General features: G+C 45.3%; 1 protein-coding gene across 13 annotated transcripts in view; it reads left to right on the plus strand.

The window, feature by feature from the left end:
• The window catches only part of sytl3 (synaptotagmin-like 3), a 242,705-nt gene that overhangs the window by 123,872 nt on the left and 98,674 nt on the right, over positions 1-20,159 (plus strand). For all 13 annotated transcript variants that reach the window (XM_068044758.1, XM_068044752.1, XM_068044754.1 and 10 more), the window contains one exon: positions 5,183-5,250. In XM_068044758.1, coding sequence (XP_067900859.1) covers positions 5,183-5,250 — 68 coding nt within the window. The remainder of the gene's footprint in view (positions 1-5,182; positions 5,251-20,159) is intronic.

The raw sequence follows: 20,159 nt of genomic DNA on the forward strand, positions 1-20,159 counted from the left end.
GAGGATAGCATTTTTGGTCAGTTCATAATTTGATGAACTCTCATCTAGGCAACAGGGAATAAACCTCATGGGCTTTTCCAGTTAGCTTGCTTTGTAGTAAAAGAGACAAATCTCAGCTGGCTATTTTAGCTGCTTTGCCAATTTTTCAAAGGACACGAAAAATTCCTCCGCATCTTCCTCATTGAATTTTGGGATTAGATGAGCTAGTTTTAACAATTCTGTACCCAGCCCTGAATTACATTCCTCCATATTGGCTATGCTTTCACTGGGGTTACTTTGTTGCCCCCTAGTTAACTCAAACCGCTTCAACTCTCTCTTCGTATTCTTTCTGGAATATTCTCTCTCTCTCTCTCTCTCTCTCTCTCTCTCTCTCCTGCTTTTCATTTCCTTCACGTTCCTTCTGGAAGGCTCTTTCTCCTTTGCCTGTCTTTCTCTTTCTCTTTCTTCTAATTCAAGTTTCCTTTCTTCCAATTGTATCTTTGCTAGCAGTACCCTGTCTGGGTCTGCTTCCAGCCCTGTTTCTGCATCTTCAGATTCAAGGGAAAACTGGTTGGCCACTAGTTTTAGGAGTTCAGACTTTCTAGCCTTGCCACGTACAGTGATCCCACACTGCTCAGCCATTTTCCTCAACTCCTCCATAGACAGTGCTTTTAATTTAGCCCAAGTTACTTCACCCTGGCTTGGAGAGCTACTAGCTTCAGTTGCAGACATGTTAGTATTCAATCACACACAATCATAAGAAAACCTGTATTAAAATCTTGCTGTATTTTTGATTGGGAACAATTTGGCTTCCCACTTCCAATTTCTCTCGTTCGTCTGTGGGTAAAATTCCAGATGCTAGCACCCAAATTTCAGCCTTCACCTGGTCTTACTGTAACAGTGTTTAAATATTTAAACATCCTGTGTTTTAGCTCCCCCCGGTGAATCCTTGTTCACTGCTTTCCAATTATAAGGCAAAGAAACCAGCACAACAGGCTTTTTCAGGTTTAAAGAAGAAAAGTGAAATTTTATTAAATGTAAACTTAAACTGTAATTCGGTTAACGCCTACGGATACACGCTGAGCCCATGCTAGCATGCACACGCGATACGCACATGCAGTTAGAGACAGAAAGGAGCAGAAGAAAATAAAGTGGAAAAGTTTGAGGCAATATCTGAAGAGTTTTTGTTACGGTTCTTCGAGCTCATGTGAGAGTCTTTGTTTGTAGGTAGATCTTGCTTTTTGTTGGGGCCCAGTATTCTTCTTAAACCTTGTTCACTGTAGGAGACTTTTCTCTCTTGGGTTTCATGTGTCTTCAGTGGGTTTTGGAGTTTCATGAGAAAGAGATGGGAGCAGACAGGAGAGGCTGTTGCGAGCCAGCCAGGAGAGGTCTTTTCAATCCAGGAGCATTACAATTCAGAAAAAACTGAAACTGCCAAGAAGGTTAGTCATGATCAGTGGTGTACCACAGGGATCGGTGCTGGGACCCTTGCTGTTGATAGTGTACAATAATGATTTAGACGTGAAAATAGGAGGTATGATAAGTTAGTTCGCAGATGATACAAAAATTGGTGGTGTCGTAAATAGTGAGGAGGAAAGCCTTAGATTACAGGACGATATAGTTGGGCTGGTAAAATGGGCGGAGCAGTGGCAAATGGAATTTAATCCTGAGAAGTGTGAGGTGATGCATTTTGGGAGGACTAACAAGGCAAGGGAATATGCAATGGATGGTAAGACCCTAGGAAATACAGGGGGCCAGAGGGACCTTGGTGTACTTGTCCATAGATCACTGAAAGCAGCAGCACAGGTAGATAAGGTAGTTAGGAAGGCATATGGTATTCTTGCCTTTATTAATCAAGGCGTAGAATATAAGAGCAGGGAGGTTATGATGGAGCTGTATAAAACACTAGTTAGGCCACAGCTGGAGTACTGTGTACAGTTCTGGGCACCACACTATAGGAAGGATGTGATTGCACTGGAGAGAGTGCAGGGGATATTCACCAGGATGTTGCCTGGGCTGGAGCATTTCAACTATGAAGAGAAACTGAAAAGACTAGGATAGTTTTCCTTAGAGCAGAGAAGGCTGAGGAGGGACCTGATTGAGGTATCCAAAATTATGAGGGCCATTGATATGTTAGATAGGAAGAAACGTTTTCCCTTAGCGGAGGGGTCAAAATCTAGTGGGCATAGATTTAAGGTAAGGGGCAGGAGGTTTAGATGGGATTTGAGGAAACATTTTTTCACCCAGAGGGTGGTTGGAATCTGGAACGCACTGCCTGAAGGGGTGGTGGAGGCAGGAACCCTCACAACATTTAAGAAGTACTTAGATGAGCACTTGAAATGCCATAGCATACAAGGCTACAGGCCAAGTGCTGGAAAATGGGATTAGAATAGTTAGGTGCTTGATGGCCGGCACAGACACGATGGGCCGAAGGGCCTGTTTCTGTGTTGTATAACTCTATGACTCTATGTGACTAACTGGTTTGAACACGTCTGTTTGTGGATTGTATTGTCGCAGGGGATAGCTCCTTTGTTCCACACACAGTTTGTTAATATGCAAAAATGTCTTTCCAGCAACCTGGCCCGGCAACCCCTTGTCACACGCTGTCTCTTCCCAGCAGCAATTTGAAATTTAATGTCCATGTGGCGAAATTAATGTGCCTTATTCTTGGCAGGTGGGGGCCTGCATGACAGAGGCATCATCTCAGTTTCAGGACATCACTGCAGGAGTTCCTCAGGGTAGTGTTCTAGGCCCAACCATCTTCAGCTGCTTCATCAATGACCTTCCTTCAATCATGAGGTCAGAAATGGGGATGTTCGCTGATGATTGCACAATGTTCAGCATCATTCGTGACTCCTCAGATACTGAGGTAAAAACAGAGGTTTATTAAGCTCAATTATAGTATCTGGGATTTAAGCAGGCTCAGAATCATCACTGGAACAACAACAACTTATATAGCACCCCAAATGTAATAAAACGTCCCAAGGCGCTTCACAGGAGCATTATAAAAGCAAGTATGACACCGAGCCACATAAGGAGATATTAGTTAAGCTGACCAAAGCTTGGTCAAAGAGGTAGGTTTTAAGGAGTGTTTTAAAGGAGGATAGCAAGGTAGAGAGGCAGAGAGGTGTAGGGAGGGTATTCCAGAGTTTGGAGCCTAGGCAACTGAAGGTGCAGCCACTAATGGCGGAGCAATTTAAAATTGGGGAAGCACGAGGGGTCAGAATTAGAGGAGCACAGATATCTTGAAGGGTTAAGTGGCTGGAGGAGATTTAAGAGATAGGGTGGGGTGAGGCCATAGAGGGATTTGAAAACAAAGATGAGGAGTTTAAGATCAAGAATAAGAAAAGGAGTTAGAGCTAGTGTTATTAGAACATGGAATTCCTTAGACAAGAGGCTACTTACTCAGAGACTATTACATAGTAACAGGAGTAGGCCATTCAACCCCCAGTCTGTTCCACCATTCAGTTAGATCAAGTCTGATCTGTACCTCAACTCCATTAACCAATCTATCCTCAAGTTTCCTTGATCCCATACCGAATAAAAGTTTGTTGTGGGTAAAATTTTGATGGAGCAAATTCAAGAGTACCACTACCCTTCTGTATGAATTTCTTTTCCTGATTTTACTCCTGAATGGCCTAGCTCTAATTTAAAGACTGCACCCAGTGGAAATACTCCCCCAGTGGAAATAGTTTCTCTATAAAACTCTATTAAATCCTTTTTATCATTTTAAACTCCTGAATTAAATCACCCTTCAATCTTCTAAACTCAGTAGAATATAAGACAAATGAATGCAACCAAACCTGGTATAATTCTGGTGATTCAATGCAGTACCCTGTCCCAAGGCCAGTATATCCTTTCTGAGGTGCAGTGCTCAGAACTGAATGCAGCATTCCAGATAGGGTCTGACCAATGCTCTTCACAACTGAAGAAAAACTCCCTCTCCTTTGTATTTCAATCCACTTGAGATAAAGGATAACATTCCATTAACCTTTCTGATGACATTTGGTCCCTGTGCACTAGCTTTTAGTGATCTATACACATGGACATCTAAGTTCTTTTGCTCTTCCACACCTTCTACTCTTTCACCATTATGAAAATATTCTGGTTTTGTCTTTCTCAGATCCAAATCCTTGCATTTCCCCTCGTCAAATTTCATCTGCAACAATTTTTCTCACGCACTTTGCCTGTCAATGTCCATTTGTAACTTTCTGCTTCCAACTACTCTCTATTTCTTCATCCAAGTCATTAATTAATATGGTGAAAAGCTGAGGCTGCAGTACAGATTTCAGGAAAACACCACTTGTTATACCATGTTAATCGCCTGGTGTCTTTGAGAAGAGTTATGAGCTATTTTCACAGCAAGGAATGTGATGATAAGAAACAGACCTTGCATTTATATAATGCCTTTCATGACCTTGCAATGTCCTTTAGAGCTAATGAAGTACTTTTGAAGTGTGATCGCAGTTGCAAGATACCACAAAGAGCAATATGATAATGGCCAGATAATCTGCTTTAGTGATATTGGTTGAGGGATAAATATTCGCTAGGACACCAGGGGAACTCCCCTTCTCTTCAAATAGTGTCATGGGATCTTTTATGTCGACCTGAGAGAGCATATGTTGTTTAACATCTCATCCTAAAGACAGTGTCAATCTAGATTGTGTGCTCAGGTCACTGGAATGGGACATGAACCCACAACTTTTTAACTCAGGTGAGAGTGCTGTAGTATAAGGGCCTGAAAGGAATAACATTTGAGACAGTGAGAGTAAACCCCTCCTGCTGTGGTGATGATGAGGTAATAGTCACTTGGATATACGGCTTGGAAGAAGCTTGAAGCAGCACGAGGTGTGCTGGCTAGATAGTCTTGTGGAGAGTGTAAATAGTTATATGTATATAATAAATGATTCATTCTTTAGCCCTATTAAGACTCCGAGACTTCTGTAGACAACACTTGATCTACGCTACAGCAATAAACAATAAGTGCTACCCACTAAGTACATTAAAAAGATGAAGTCTTTCAATATGATTTATCTCATTGTGTTTTTCACTTGACTTACATACTTCCTTAAACTGTATTTCTTTCAAGGTGCTGTCAGTCTACTGAGTGGAACATAGCTCCCCCCATGTAACACAAACTGAACTGCTCCACAAGAACTGGATTTCCAATTTTGAAACCATTTATGCTGATTCTGTATTTCAGGCAGATGAAGGTGAAATCTGGAGAGTGGTTTATTGAGGAAAGAGCAAAGAAATTTCACCAAGAACAAGGTATTTGCAATGCTGCTGTTAACTACCCACATTTCACAGAATGACACAAGGAACACTGGTAGCAGACAAATAAATACGCGAGCTCAATGCCAACAATACTGTAATTCCAGTCGGGGCCTACTCATGGACAGGGACTGAATAGTGACCAGGGCAGAACCTGACTTAGGCAGGATTTAAAAGTTTGTTCTCAAGAAGTGGGAGACAGTAGCTAGGCAGTGTTTACTACCCATCCCTAGTTTCTCTGTGAGCATTAAGAGTTAACTATGTTGTATGGGACTGAGGTCATATGTGGGCCATAGCAGGTAGGTGTGACAGGTTCCCTTCCCTGAATATTAGTGATTAGCATCATGATAATTTGGCAGTTTTCACAACCATATATATATCTGGTGCTAGCCCAGATATTAGCAGATTTATTGAATTTAGTTTCAATTTGTGGTGGAAATCTAGCCCTCTGGGTTGCTAGTCCGGTACCATAACCACTAGGATACTATGTCTGTATTTTCACAATAGCCATGTTCCAGTCCAGCGGATGGGAGGGGAAATATGATATTAACCCCTTTCCTCGTGTCATGGAGGTTGAGGGTATGTTTTGGGGAGTTCCTGGGATACTGTGGCAATTCCAGCCTTCAAACCTCTCACCCCAATGAGAGCTGGTGAGAGTTCAATTGGGAAATATATGGGAACAGAGGTACTTCTGAGTGCATGGGCACAGATCCCTGAAGATAACAGATGTGTAGCTAAGGTGGTAGAGAAGGCATACGGATTGCTTTATTGGCCGAGGCTAGAAGATAAGAGAAAGGAGGTTATGCTAGAACTGTACAGGACACTAATTAGACCGCAGTTAGAGAACTATGTACTGCTCTGGTCACCAAATTACAGGAAGGACGTGATTGCACTAGAGAGGGTACAGATGAGAGTTATGTGGGTGTTGCCAAGAATGGAGAATTTTAGCTATGAGGGAAGATTGGATAGGCTGGGGGGTTTTTTTGGAATAGAGGAGGCTCGGGGGAAATTTAATTCAGGTGCAAAAAATTGTGAGGGGCCTAGATAGAGTGGATAGAATTAACCTATTTGTGTTAGCAGAGAGGTTTAGCAGGCATAAATTTAAAGTAAATAGTTGAAGGATTAGAGGGGAGTTTGAGCATAATATTTTTCACCCAAAAGGGTGGAGGGGGCAGAAACCCTCATCTCATTAAAAAAATACTTTGACATGCACTTTTCTATGTTTCTAAGTTTCCAGAAGAAGGATTGACAGCATCTTTCGGAGCTGGAGAGGTTTTTATAAAATCTTATCATTGAGCCCTTCCTTGGCTTCTCCTCTGTCCTTGGAGTGGTTTCACCTTGCTCCAACTTTCCTACCAGTGCTTGGGGTAGACATAAATGATCCCATCCATGTAATTTGGAATGGGTTCAGTGCCTCACCTCTAGGAACATAGGAATACAGTATCAGAGTAGACCATTCAACCCTTCGAGCCTGCTCCGCAGTTCAGTCAGATTCTGGCTGATCGACACCTCAATTCCGTTTATCTGCCTTTGCTTCATATCCCTCGATAACCTTGCCTAACAAAAATCTAGCAATCTCAATCTTGAAAGCTCCAATTGTCTCAACATCCACAATCTTTTGGGGGAGAGAGTTCCAGATTTCTGCTACCCTTTGTGTGAAGAAGTGCCTCCTGATTTACCCCCTTTTCTCTGGCAAAGCTACCTCATCAAATTTCAAGGGTACTGTTTCTGAACTATATTGCCCAGGAAGTTTGAGGTTTGATGCTCGAGGGGCTGAATTGCCTACTGCTGCTCCTAGTTCTAATGATCTTATGACCTTATGCCTGAAGTTAGCTGATCTCAGTTCGTGGAGAGTCAGCGTTCCTGAAGTTTTTTTTTATTCTTTCATGGGATGTGGGTGTTGCTGGCGAGGCCAGCATTTGTTGCCCATCCCTAATTGTCCTGGAGAAGATTGAACCACTGCAGTACATCTGATGTGGGTACTCCCACAGTGCTGTTAGGAAGGGAGGTCCAGATGTTTGACCCAGCAGCAGTGAAGGAATGGTGATATAGTTCCAAATCAGGATGGTTTGTGGCTTGGCGGTGAACTTGCAGGTGGTGGTGTTCCCATGCATCTGCTGCCCTCTAGGTGGAAGAGGTCATGGGTTTGGAAGGTGCTGTTGAAGGAGCCTTGGTGAGTCGCTGCAGTTCTTTTAGTATATGGTACACACTGCCGCCACTCTGGATCAGTGGTGGAGAGAATGAATGTTTAAATTGGTGGATGGGGTCCAATCAAGCTGACTGCGTTGTCCTGGATGGTGTCGAGCTTCTTGAATATTGTTGGAGCCGCACTCATTCAAGTAAGTAGAGATAATTCCATCACACTCCTTAGTTGTGCCTTGTAGAGGCGAGTTACTTGCTTCAGAATTCCCAACTTCTGGCCTGCTCTTGTAGCCACAGTATTTATATGACAGAATCACGGAGTCACAGAATTGCTACAGCATAGAAGGTGGCCATTCAGCCCATCATGTCTGTACCAACTCTCCAAAAGAGCAGTTTACCCAGCGCCACTCCCTGGCTCTCTTCCCGTCACCCAGCACATTCTTACTTTTCAGATGACAATTAAATTCTCCCTTGAAAGCCTCGATTGAACCTGCCTCAACCACACACTCAGGCAGTGTGTTCCAGATTCTAACCACTTGCTGCGTGAAAAAGTTTTTCCTCAATTCGCCATTGCTTCTTTTGCCAATTATCTTAAATCTGTGCCCTCTTGTTTTCAATCCTTCCACCAATGGAAACAGTTTTTCCCTTTACTTTATCTACACTCCTCATGATTTTTAAACGTCTATCAAACCTCCTCTCAACCTTCTCTTCTCCAAGGAAAACAGTCCCAACATCTCCAAATAATCCATGGAACTGAAGTTGCTCATCCCTGGAACTATTTTTGTGAATCTTTTCTGCGCTCTTTCTAATGCCTTCACATCTTTCCTTGAGTGTGGTGCCCAGAACTGAACATGGTACTTCAGTTGATGCCAAACCAGTGTTCTATGCAAGTTTCACATAACTTCCTTGCTTTTGTACTCTATGCCGCTATTAATGAAGCCTAGGATGCAATGTGATGATCAGTGACAGAGGAAAGTTAAGGAGCGTGGAATTGTAGGTAAACGGGGTGATATGGTTGAAGTTACTGGTATCACTCATTAATTATTTCATCAAGTAAACCCCTGGCAGAAAAGAGCTGTCCACAACGTATTCTTCCCTTCCTCTTCTTGTTCCTCCACTTCAAAGAACAGTACAGCACAGGAACAGGCCATTCGGCCCTCCAAGCCTGCACCGATCTTGATGCCTGCCTAAACTAAAACCTTCTGCACTTCCGGGGACCATATCCCTCTATTCCCATCCTATTCATGTATTTGTCAAGATGCCTCTTAAACGTCGCTATCGTACCTGCATCCACCACCTCCCCGAGCAGCAAGTTCCAGGCACTCATCACCCTCTGTGTAAAAATCTTGCCTCGCACATCCCCTCTACACTTTGCCCCTCGCACCTTAAACTTATGTCCCCTAGTAACTGACTCTTCCACCCTGGGAAAAAAACTTCTGACTATCCACGCTGTCCATGCCACTCATAACTTTGTAAACCTCTATCAGGTCGCCCCTCCACCTCTGTCGTTCCAGTGAAAACAATCTGAGTTTATCCAACCTGTCCTCATAGCTAATGCCCTCCAGATCAGGCAACATCCTGGTAAACCTCTTCTGTACCCTCTCCAAAGCCTCCACGTCCTTCTGGTAGTGTGGCGACCAGAATTGTATGTAATATTCCAAGTGTGCCCTAACTAAGCTCTGTGCAGCTGCAGCATGACTTGCCAATTTTTATACTCTATGCCCCGACCGATGAAGGCAAGCATGCCGTATGCCTTCTTGACCACCTTATCCACCTGCGTTGCCACTTTCAGTGATCTGTGGACCTGTACGCCCAGATCTCTCTGCCTGTCAATACTCCTAAGGGTTCTGCCATTTACTGTATACTTCCCACCTGTATTGGACCTTCCAAAATGCATTACCTCACATTTGTCCGGATTAAACTCCATCTGCCATTTCTCCGCCCAAGTCTCCAACCGATCTATATCAAAGAACAAAGAACAGTACAGCACAGGAACAGGCCATTCAGCCCTCCAAGCCTGCGCCGATCATGATGCCTGTCTAAACTGAAACCTTCTGCACTTACTTTTGGACTTTCTTCTCCTCCACTTTCTTGTGTTCCTGCTCTTCAGCATCTCAATTGATAGTTAGTGGCAAGAGCTGTTCCCTCATAATGGTGAGATTGTACAGCATGTAGGATACCACGAATCTTGATACTCGCTCAGCTGGATATTGCAGGGCTGCTCCAGAGCTGGTTCAAACACAGGTGGGATAGAGGACTTCAGTAGAATGAAGACTACCAGGATAACAAGCAATCACTTGCATAATGCACTCGCTGCCTGTAGTTACATACCTGCTGCACTTTGGACTCCCCTTTTGTTTCAGGAATATGGCAGAGTTCACATTAGATGCATGCTAGGCTATGTGCATGCAGTCAGTGGCACTCTGCAATCTGTGCAAACCCTCGTGCTCACTCTGCTGGTCTCTGGCAAGTTAAAATGAGATGCACCTGTCTCTCTGTGCATAGAGAGCCTCAAGGACCTGTCCTATGCAGCAGTGTACTACAGACTGCAAGATGTTGTTTATATCTCTGGCAGCAGCATGGAAGGAGCCAAATGCATAAAGGTTACCTTGATAGCTTTAGGCACTGCAATCTTTGCTTTGAGATTACCGTTGTGGCTGCAGCAGTTGGCAGATTTCAGTCATGACTGCTTTAGTGAAATGAAGACATCTCATGCATTGGTTCTCCCTGAAGTTGAGGTAAGAGAATTGTGAACTAAAGACCCTGGGCATATATGTCCTCCTGTTGAGAATGCTTCTCCCCCTCCTCCTCCTATCTTTTCTAGCAGTTTGTCCTATGTGTGGCCTCTGTTCATTCTCACAGCCATTTTCAATTCCAAGAGGAAGCCCTACCAGGCCACCCATCTATGGACGCAACTTGTTTCAGCACAATCTTTTAAGGGAATGAAAAGTACTTCAGCACTAGCCAAGCCACTCCCTGTAGGCTGTTGAAACTTTAGCAAGTATAGGAAATCTCCAAAAATGCATAGAATTGCACCAGCAGCCAGGAGAGTAAACCAGAAACTTATATGTTATTACTGACAAATAGCATTGGTGTGGGATCTACATGCTGCTTATCATGTGTGAGATTAAGACAGGGTGCAAGCTGGAGCATGGCATTTGAAAATGGCAGCGGTGGCACCAAATCAGGGATATACTCAAATTTACATAATAAACTGCCTGCTCTGCATCCTGCCGGCAGTCGTTATGTGCAAGGTGCCATCCGGCATACTTCCCGTTGTAAGTGTGAACTTTGAGCATTAGGAGTCTGCGTAGCACCTAAATCACATATGCTGCAGAGCCCGGGTTTCCTTGGGAAATTGACCATGAAACAGAGGTGAGTTACAGTTCAGATGCGTATTTAACATTAAAGTTGCCCTATCTGAATAAAAGCTCACTTATTATAGCTGCTGTCTCAGTTCCCTCTTGAAAATGCTTGGCAGAGAGTTCTTGGTGGGAATTTTATGCCACGGTGGATTTGGTGGTATGCAGGTTGATATAATTAGGTGTTTTTTTGGGTTTCCGATGGTGGGATATTTTAGAGTAATTAAGTCAGTGATGGGTTTGCAGTGTTCCAGTGTTCCCGCAGCACGGTGGCATATTTCAGCTTTGCATTCATTTAAATAACATAAATACTCATTACCGTATGCATAGTTACAATTTAGTCCTACCTGCCAGATTAAGTGAACGGCGAGCGATATTCCCGTGCCACCCGGTTCACGAATGTTTCAATGTGGTGTGCAGCAGTTGGATTTTATGCAGTTGAATCTCAGGTCTGTGCTTTCCTGTCTTTAACTCATCTGCTAAACTAACGCCTGCAGGCCAGCATTGGAATGGATGTTTGCCTCTAGGTTTGGCACTAGCAAGGGTGAATCATCTCACGGGGTTGTGGTGAAGGCATGGACGGGGCAACATGGAGGAGCAGGGAAGGGTAGTTGGGGATGGAAGGTTGGGGCGATTGGGTGCATGGAGGAGCAGGGGATAGTAGTCGGGGAGGGAAGGGTGGGGCAATTGGATGCATGGAGGAGCAGAGGAGGGTGGAGTGGAGCGTCCAGGTTGTTGAATGGTTAATGTTGATGGTGAAGATCCATTTTGTCAGCTGTGGGGTTGGTGGGTGGATTAGATCAGTACAGTGGGAAGATATTTGGCAAGGGCCTAAAGGGAGGGATGAGTGCTGTCAACTTCGGGGAGCTGTGGGGTAAATTCAGGGTACTGGCTAGCAGAGGGAATGGCCACAGTCAATGGGGGCAAATGGATTCTGTTGGCGGGGCGGGGGAGGTCAAGACTAATGCATGGATATTCGACAGCGTCATATGGAGCAGAATGGGACTCAGCGACAATGGTCAGTTCGATGTGAGGAGGGTCAAAGATAAGAGTCAGCATGTCGATAGTAACAGGAGTAGGAATAGGAGGGAGGGATGGGTTAAGCTGGAAGGTTGCAGGAGGAGGTTGGAAGGTGGGGAGACTTGCCCTGAATTTTACACGCATCATTTTCTCCAACGAAAGAGGTAACCAATGCCGTTTTTGACGTGCCAATGATTTCATCTACTTGCCTGTAGACAAGGACAGCCAGGCAGCAAGGTCTGCGGCCTTCGGCGCCATTGCTGGGTTCCCTCGAGTGCAAGGGGTGATTGACGGCACTCATGTGGCCATTAGAGTTCCCTGGGACCAGCCTGCTGTCATTATCAACTGCAAAGCTTCCACTTTGAAACATGCAACTGGTTTGCGAACACAGGAGAAGAATCATGCATGTTTGCGTGCGTTTCCCAGGGAGCTGTCATGACTCATACATTTTGAGGAACTCCCAGCTGCCAGCAGTTTTCGAGGAACCAGCCGGAGTGGACGGATGGATCCTGGGTGACGAGGGTTACCCCCTTTATACCTGATTGATGACACAGGTACGTCAACCCCAAAGGGCTGCTGAAGAGAGGTACAATGCTGTACACACATCCACCAGAGCCTTCATTGAACACACATTGGCATGCTGAAGATGTGATTCTGTTGCCTTGACTGGTCTGGAGGGGGTCTTCAGTATGTGCCACAGAGGATGTCACAAATGATTGTTGTCTGCTGTGCCTTGCACAACCGTGCAATTAGATGCAGCAGCATTCTGCAGGTGGAGGAACACCAGTTCGCCTCAGATGAGGGTGACTATAAAGAAGGTGAGGAGGAGGAGAACAATGACAGCTATAGGGTGTGAGAATCCCCTGTAGAATCTCACTTAGGTTCGGAGCCGTACTCTGGACGCAAAAGGTATGAATGACTCAAGACCAAATTATGTGTTAAAACAGTAATTTTACTAAATAATTATTAAGTAATTATTCAACAATTAATTATAAAAATAGGAAAGAAAGATAACTTTATTAAAAATAAAGGAAGGAAAAGAGTATAGAAAGACAAAGAACGTATAGCAGAACTGCTATAACTCCGAATTAGTCTATTCAAGGCAGCTCCCTAAAATGGCGTTCGCCCTTGGTACATACATCACCAAGTCTCCGGAGAACATTGCACGGGGCTGGACTCTCCGGTCAGTCACTCCGTTGACGTCCCTTCCTCCGTAGTCTTCAGTGGTTGATGAGTCCACTCTGGCTGTGCCCCTTTAAGTCCAATTTCTGGATCCATTCCAGCTTTCCGGGGCCTCCATCAGACTTTCTCAAAACAAGAAATAAAAACAAGAAATGCTGGAACCACTCAGCAGGTCTGGCAGCATCTGTGGAAAGAGAAGCAGAGTTAACGTTTCGGGTCAGTGACTCTTCATCGGAACTCAAAACAAGAGTCTGACACCTATGAGTACAGGCACTAGGAAGCTACCCAGGCCGTTGTATATCCTTTGATGGTGTCTCTCACCTGCCATCAATTAGGTTATACTGTCCATCAATTAAACTCCATCTTCTGACTTCACACCATAGTGGACCACCCCAGGTGCAAGGTTACCATTGTCCTGTCTTGTAGTTCAAGGGTTTTCGAATACCATAAGAACTGACTTCTGTTTAAATAATGAGAAAACAACTGTTATTTTCAAGAAGAGAAAAACAGTAGTTTAGATAAAACAACGGCTGTGCAAGGCCTGCCCTGACCAACAAAAGGAAAGAGTTCTTGAGAAAACAAGTTCATAGTTAATATTACTACTGATTGCCATTGATTACATAATTGATTAATTACTTGACTTAATCAGAGCACAATCACTCTTAGTTTTAAATCAATGTCTACAAGGTAACCTTTAAAAATTCGCTACAGGTTTTTAAAAAAAACATCAAAAGCAAAGCAAAAGTAAGGCAGAAGTAAAACTTAAAAGGACAAAAAATAGTGGCTTCAGGCCTACACAACAATGCCGTCAATGATATGGGGATCATGGAGAGACATGCAAGGGACATCAGGGAGAACCTAATTTATGCATTTTTCAGCCAACAATAAACCACATCATCAAGGAACGTTGGGAGGAGAAACATAATTCCGCACAGAAATTCCCTTTTGCAGGAGGTCTTACTCATCACTGCAGTTTTAACAAAGTGTTGCTGCACTTTCATGTGATTGTCATTTGAAATCATCTATGGGCTACGATGAATGCGACTACGCACATCTGCAGGCGGTGTTTTGACCATTGAAAACAAAAGTAAGGACTGACAGTATTGGAAAAAGTTATGAATCATCAATAGGAAAGCAGCTATCATTGAAAATTGAAGGCTCAAATTCAAATGAGATATGTACACTGGACATTTCCTGAGATGCTTTGCAAACATCATTGCATTCCTGCCATAGGCGTCAAAGAAACATCTTTGTATCTATCTGCAACCAAAACATTACTGAGTGAATCAAATTTTGCATGAAATGAAAATGTATTCATAGATCTTTTTAATTGTCACAATTTGTACATCGCCTGTGCCACCTTTGTGCTCAAAACTCAATTTCCTTTTTCTATCACTACGTCTAGGTGCTACCCCGACATTAGCAGCTGAGGTGGAGGCAGTCAGCTCAGTGCACTGCCGCATTGCTGTGGATGACCTGTGGCGGGTGCCCTCCGGAGGAACGGGGTCTTGATGGCTCCATCCTACTTGGGGGTCTGCAGCAATGGTGTGTGAGTATCCCCAATGTGCTTGCCTACTGAAGGTAAGGGGGCCAATGTCGTGGGAGGACAAGATGCCGCTTACCCAGGGGGTGTCCTGAGAGGAAGGCCCTGGGTATCTGGCATGTCCTGCTCCTCCATCTGTGTGCACAATGGCACCTGCCTGTCTCCCTGAGGGGAAGAAGCGCCTGTAAGGTGGTCCAGGTTTCTCGGCCCCCTCTTGACTCTGTTGCACGGAGCCCACGGCAACAGTGATGGAGTACAGGTCAGATTGCATATGGCTCAAGTGCTCAACCAAACTCACCACGGTGCTAGCCAAACTCTTGACTGAGGAAGCCATATGCTCAAATGCTTGGGACATGACAGGTGTCATGATCTGCATGGACTCATGCATGGCACGCACAAAGCCATGCAAGACCTCTGGTATCTCTGACATATTTTCCACAGATCACCTGCCTCTTCCACTTCCACCAGTGCAGATACATTCACACAGTCCTTGGGGGGAGATTAAGATTAGAATCTGGGTCACAATCAGGTGTGCATGACACAGACACGTCCTAGCAGCTGAGGGAGCATGTGTCAGCCAGGTCCCCTGACAATCAGAGGACTGGTGGGGACCAGGCCCTTGCTCAGCCCCACACTCATGATGATCCTCTGTTTGTTGCTATGAGAAATCTGCTGGAAGAAGAAGCAGGTGACAGTACATCTTCTGGAGCATCTTCTTGCTCCCCAGAGGAGAATTACTGGGCCATGTGGCATTCTGTGACTCGAATGTGAGCACCTGCAGTGGGGACACAAACAGAGGCACTTTAAGCATGTACTTCACATGAGTTTACACAATTTCGTTCAGTTTCCACTATGGTTACAAGAGCAGAGATGACACTTCATCCTTGCGCCTTGTGGCTCCTACCTTGCCATCTCCAGTTACCCTGTCTGCCTCTTGTGATCTCCAATGCTTTCTCCTTAGCTGTGCTCAGCAGCCTTATGTCAGGGACTCCTTCCGTTCTAACATGCCCACGCTGGTTGTGGCTTCATTTATCCTCCAACAGACAGTGCAGATTTAATGTCATGGCAAATGATGCATCACAACCATTGCATACATGCATCAACATCACTCATTCTGTAGTGGCTTTCACAGGACACATCCTATCACATAAACAATGCCAATCTTCATCTTGGCGCAATATCATTTAGTGAATGGCACCAAGGCTGCTCGTGCATTCCACTGCACTCCTTGCGTCCCCTCTGCCTTAAAGACACGGAGCTATGGAAGAAAACAATGGAGCTGCTTCACCATTACCACTTAGCCTTGCCAATCTGAGCAAGTCATTGATGTGTTTGCGGCACTGTACCCATGTTCTACAAGTGACCTCACAGTTTGAGACCTCCATTGTTACCTCCATCCAGGCTGCCTTGGTGATGCAGGAGGGTCTTTTGACTCCATCTGCAAGGAAGAGGACCTCCCACCTTTCACTGGCGCCCTGGAGGAGAACCTGCAGGAGACATCACTGAACTGTGGAGCCTGCTGGCTGCCATGAGATTCACTTCAGCTGCAGGTAAAATAAATGATATGAGGTTAGTGGTGACTTTCACAAAATAAGGGAGGCAAATTTAAGTAAATGGTTCAATTTTAGTTATTCTGAAGATAGCTACATGAAAGAAAGGCTGCTGATCTTTGAGACTGCAAGCACAGAACGTTTTATTTCTGTGGCGATCATGGTGCTTGGGGCAGTGATAGTGGGTTCCACCAATGAAAGGCCGCCCCGCTGCATGATCCCATATGTCCCCGTGCCGTCACCGCATGGCTAATTTACATACAAAATTGCGTGGGGAACGGGATTTGAGGCGGAAGCAGAAGTTACGACAACTTCTGATCCCACCGTTGGAAATGCCACGGCACTCATAAGGTTCCATCCCTTATGTTGATGCAGTTTTTTTCAAAACTTTGGAGAGTTTCAAACTGACAAGATCAGGATGGGAGGCACATTGGATATGCTTGACAGTACATCAGAAGAGGAAAACTATCACCATCCATGGTGCTGTGGTGAGATTAGCATCTGCACAGGAGGGAGGTGCACAGTAAAGGGGCCAAAGTCACAAGAGGGAGTCACGTAACAGGGTTTACAGACAGAGGCTGATCTTTATTGACCTGTCGGAAAATCAGTGCTTCCCTAAGCTGAGTTTATCATGTCATCTGGTGGTAGACATCTGTAGGCTTGACAAAGGCCATCTAACTGCTGGACACACATTACTAGCACCTGTGAAAGTCACTACTGCCCTAAATTTCTTTGCCTCTGCTTCCTTCCAGGGTATTACTGGAGACATATTAAGGATCTTGCGGTTCGCTGCATACATGCATAAGGGGTGGATTCTTTGCCAGGCCTGCAAGATATGTGAACTTCCTATGATGACAATAGCTGGAATTAACAGTTACTCTGATTCGTCTCTCTGGAGTGATTCCCACAGGTACATGGTGCCATCGATTGCGCATATGTGGCAATCTGAGCATCACCACAGCAACCAAGAGTTTTCATCAACTGTAAGGGATAGTGTTCCATCAATGCGCAGCTGGTGTGCAACCACAAGAAGAGGTTCATGCAGTTGTGCGCAGGTTCCCAGAGAGCTGTCATGATGCCTTCACACTGTGGCAGTCTAAAATTCCAGACCCTTTTATTCCAGAAAGTAGACTTAAGGAGGCAAGGATGGGTCATGATACCTGTGAGGAACCCCATCAATGAGGTTCCGGAGTGCTGAAACAAGAGCCACATGACTACCAGGTGTGGCATTGAGCTAGCCATCGGAATGTTGAAAATGCGCTTTAGGTGCCTAGATTGGTTTCCAGAATGATAGTGGTATGCTGTGTCATACACAACATTACGCAGCAGAGAAGATTGCAGGTTCAGAAGGAGAAAGGCGCTCATCACTCAGCTTTCGATAAGGAGAACATAGAGGAGAGGAGGATTATGAAGCTGGAGCACACATCAACAGACCAGCCACATACGTTGATGCCAGGGTACCTTAATAGCTTCAGCTACTGTTAACTCACACACAGGAAAACGTTAACAATTAAATCTGTTATGGTATTGCCTTAAGGGGTGTATCTGAAATGGCTGTCCATCACCAGACAGGATGTGATGTACAGACCCATGTAATCCCTAAGCATTTGCTGGAAGCAGCCACAGGAACAAGACATGAAAATCACCTTCCCAGTATTGCTGTATATAAGTTAGTATCTTTTAATAAAAGAACCCACCGTTTAGATTCACCAATCTTGTCCATGTAATCCCAAAACGCAACATGGTCGCAGCTGGTGGTTGTTGAAGGTACTTCAAGTTTCTTCAGGTCCTGCAAAGCTTCATTACAGAAGCTCTGCTCTGAAGGTTTGCAAGCTCATCAGGCTCATCTGTGATCCTTGCGGCAGTGTCGACGTCTGTTTATGTGACTTTGCGATATTGTTGGCATCAAACACACAGCACGTCAGTGTCGTTGGGAGATTGTGCATCGCATCGAGATTCTTCTTCTGACTCCCACGACTTGTGATCAATGTCACACGATTTCATGTCGCGTTTGCAGACGTCTTTATAACGGAGACATGGACGGCTGGTGGGTCTGATACCAGTGGCGAGCTCGCTGTACAATGTGTCTTTGGGGATCCTGCCATCTTCCATGCGGCTCACATGGCCAAGCCATCTCAAGCGCCGCTGACTCAGTAGTGTGTATAAGCTGGGGGTGTTGGCCGCTTCAAGGACTTCTGTGTTGGAGATATAGTCCTGCCACCTGATGCCAAGTATTCTCCGAAGGCAGCGAAGATGGAATGAATTGAGACGTCGCTCTTGGCTGGCATACGTTGTCCAGGCCTCGCTGCCGTAGAGCAAGGTACTGAGGACACAGGCCTGATACACTCGGACTTTTGTGTTCCGTGTCAGTGCGCCATTTGCCCACACTCTCTTGGCCAGTCTGGACATAGCAGTGGAAGCCTTACCCATGCGCTTGTTGATTTCTGCATCTAGAGACAGGTTACTGGTGATAGTTGAGCCTAGGTAGGTGAACTCTTGAACCACTTCCAGAGCGTGGTCGCCAATATTGATGGATGGAGCATTTCTGACATCCTGCCCCATGATGTTCGTTTTCTTGAGGCTGATGGTTAGGCCAAATTCATTGCAGGCAGACGCAAACCTGTCGATGAGACTCTGCAGGCATTCTTCAGTGTGAGATGTTAAAGCAGCATCGTCAGCAAAGAGGAGTTCTCTGATGAGGACTTTCCGTACTTTGGACTTCGCTCTTAGACGGGCAAGGTTGAACAACCTGCCCCCTGATCTTGTGTGGAGGAAAATTCCTTCTTCAGAGGATTTGAACGCATGTGAAAGCAGCAGGGAGAAGAAAATCCCAAAAAGTGTGGGTGTGAGAACACAGCCCTGTTTCACACCACTCAGGATAGGAAAGGGCTCTGATGAGGAGCCACCATGTTGAATTGTGCCTTTCATATTGTCATGGAATGAGGTGATGATACTTAGTAGCTTTGGTGGACATCCGATCTTTTCTAGTAGTCTGAAGAGACCACGTCTGCTGACGAGGTCAAAGGCTTTGGTGAGATCAATGAAAGCAATGTAGAGAGGCATCTGCTGTTCACGGCATTTCTCCTGTATCTGACGAAGGGAGAACAGCATGTCAATAGTCGATCTCTCTGCACGAAAGCCACACTGTGCCTCAGGGTAGACGCGCTCGGCCAGCTTCTGGAGCCTGTTCAGAGCGACTCGAGCAAAGACTTTCCCCACTATGCTGAGCAGGGAGATTCCACGGTAGTTGTTGCAGTCACCGCGGTCACCTTTGTTTTTATAGAGGGTGATGATGTTGGCATCGCGCATGTCCTGGGGTACTGCTCCCTCGTCCCAGCACAGGCATAGCAGTTCATGTAGTGCTGAGAGTATAGCAGGCTTGGCACTCTTGATTATTTCAGGGGTAATGCTGTCCTTCCCAGGGGCTTTTCCGCTGGCTAGGGAATCAATGGCATGACTGAGTTCCGATTTGGTTGGCTGTATGTCCAGCTCATCCATGACTGGTAGAGGCTGGGCTGCATTGAGGGCAGTCTCAGTGACAGCATTCTCCCTGGAGTACAGTTCTAGGTAGTGCTCAACCCAGCGGTCCATCTGTTTGCGTTGGTCAGTGATTATGTCCCCCGATTTAGATTTGAGGGGGCATCGAGATTCTACAGCTTTACTTTAGGGGAACGTGAATCAAGCTGCTATTATGGCTTGTGCTGGAAGAAATTCATTAAAAGCTGACTCCGAGAGGTGTGCGCTGGGCAGGAGAATCATTTTTGCCAATGGGTCACTGGATCGGGAGTTTAGGGGGGCAGTTGATCTATCGTGACATGGCGAGGCAGGAACATCTGTGCGCAGCAGCTTCTGGGCATTTGAGAAGGCCAGAAGACCTTGATTGCCATTTTCCTTCTTCTCCTGAAGGTCTCAGGAGAGCCATAAAAAAATTCAGCTCCATTACTGACTATTTCGTAGATAAGGAGAGCTAAAAAGAAAAAAAAAATCACTAACTTTTGCCCCCATCGCCATTTATAGAGCCCTTTCACGGCAAAATTGCTCATTGTGGGTGGGGCTTAAGGATAGCGCAGTCTGGGAGACAGTCGAGTTTTTTCCTTCGCGTCGAAT

Source organism: Heterodontus francisci, chromosome 13, assembly GCF_036365525.1.
Source record: "Heterodontus francisci isolate sHetFra1 chromosome 13, sHetFra1.hap1, whole genome shotgun sequence".
Taxonomy (NCBI): domain Eukaryota; kingdom Metazoa; phylum Chordata; class Chondrichthyes; order Heterodontiformes; family Heterodontidae; genus Heterodontus; species Heterodontus francisci.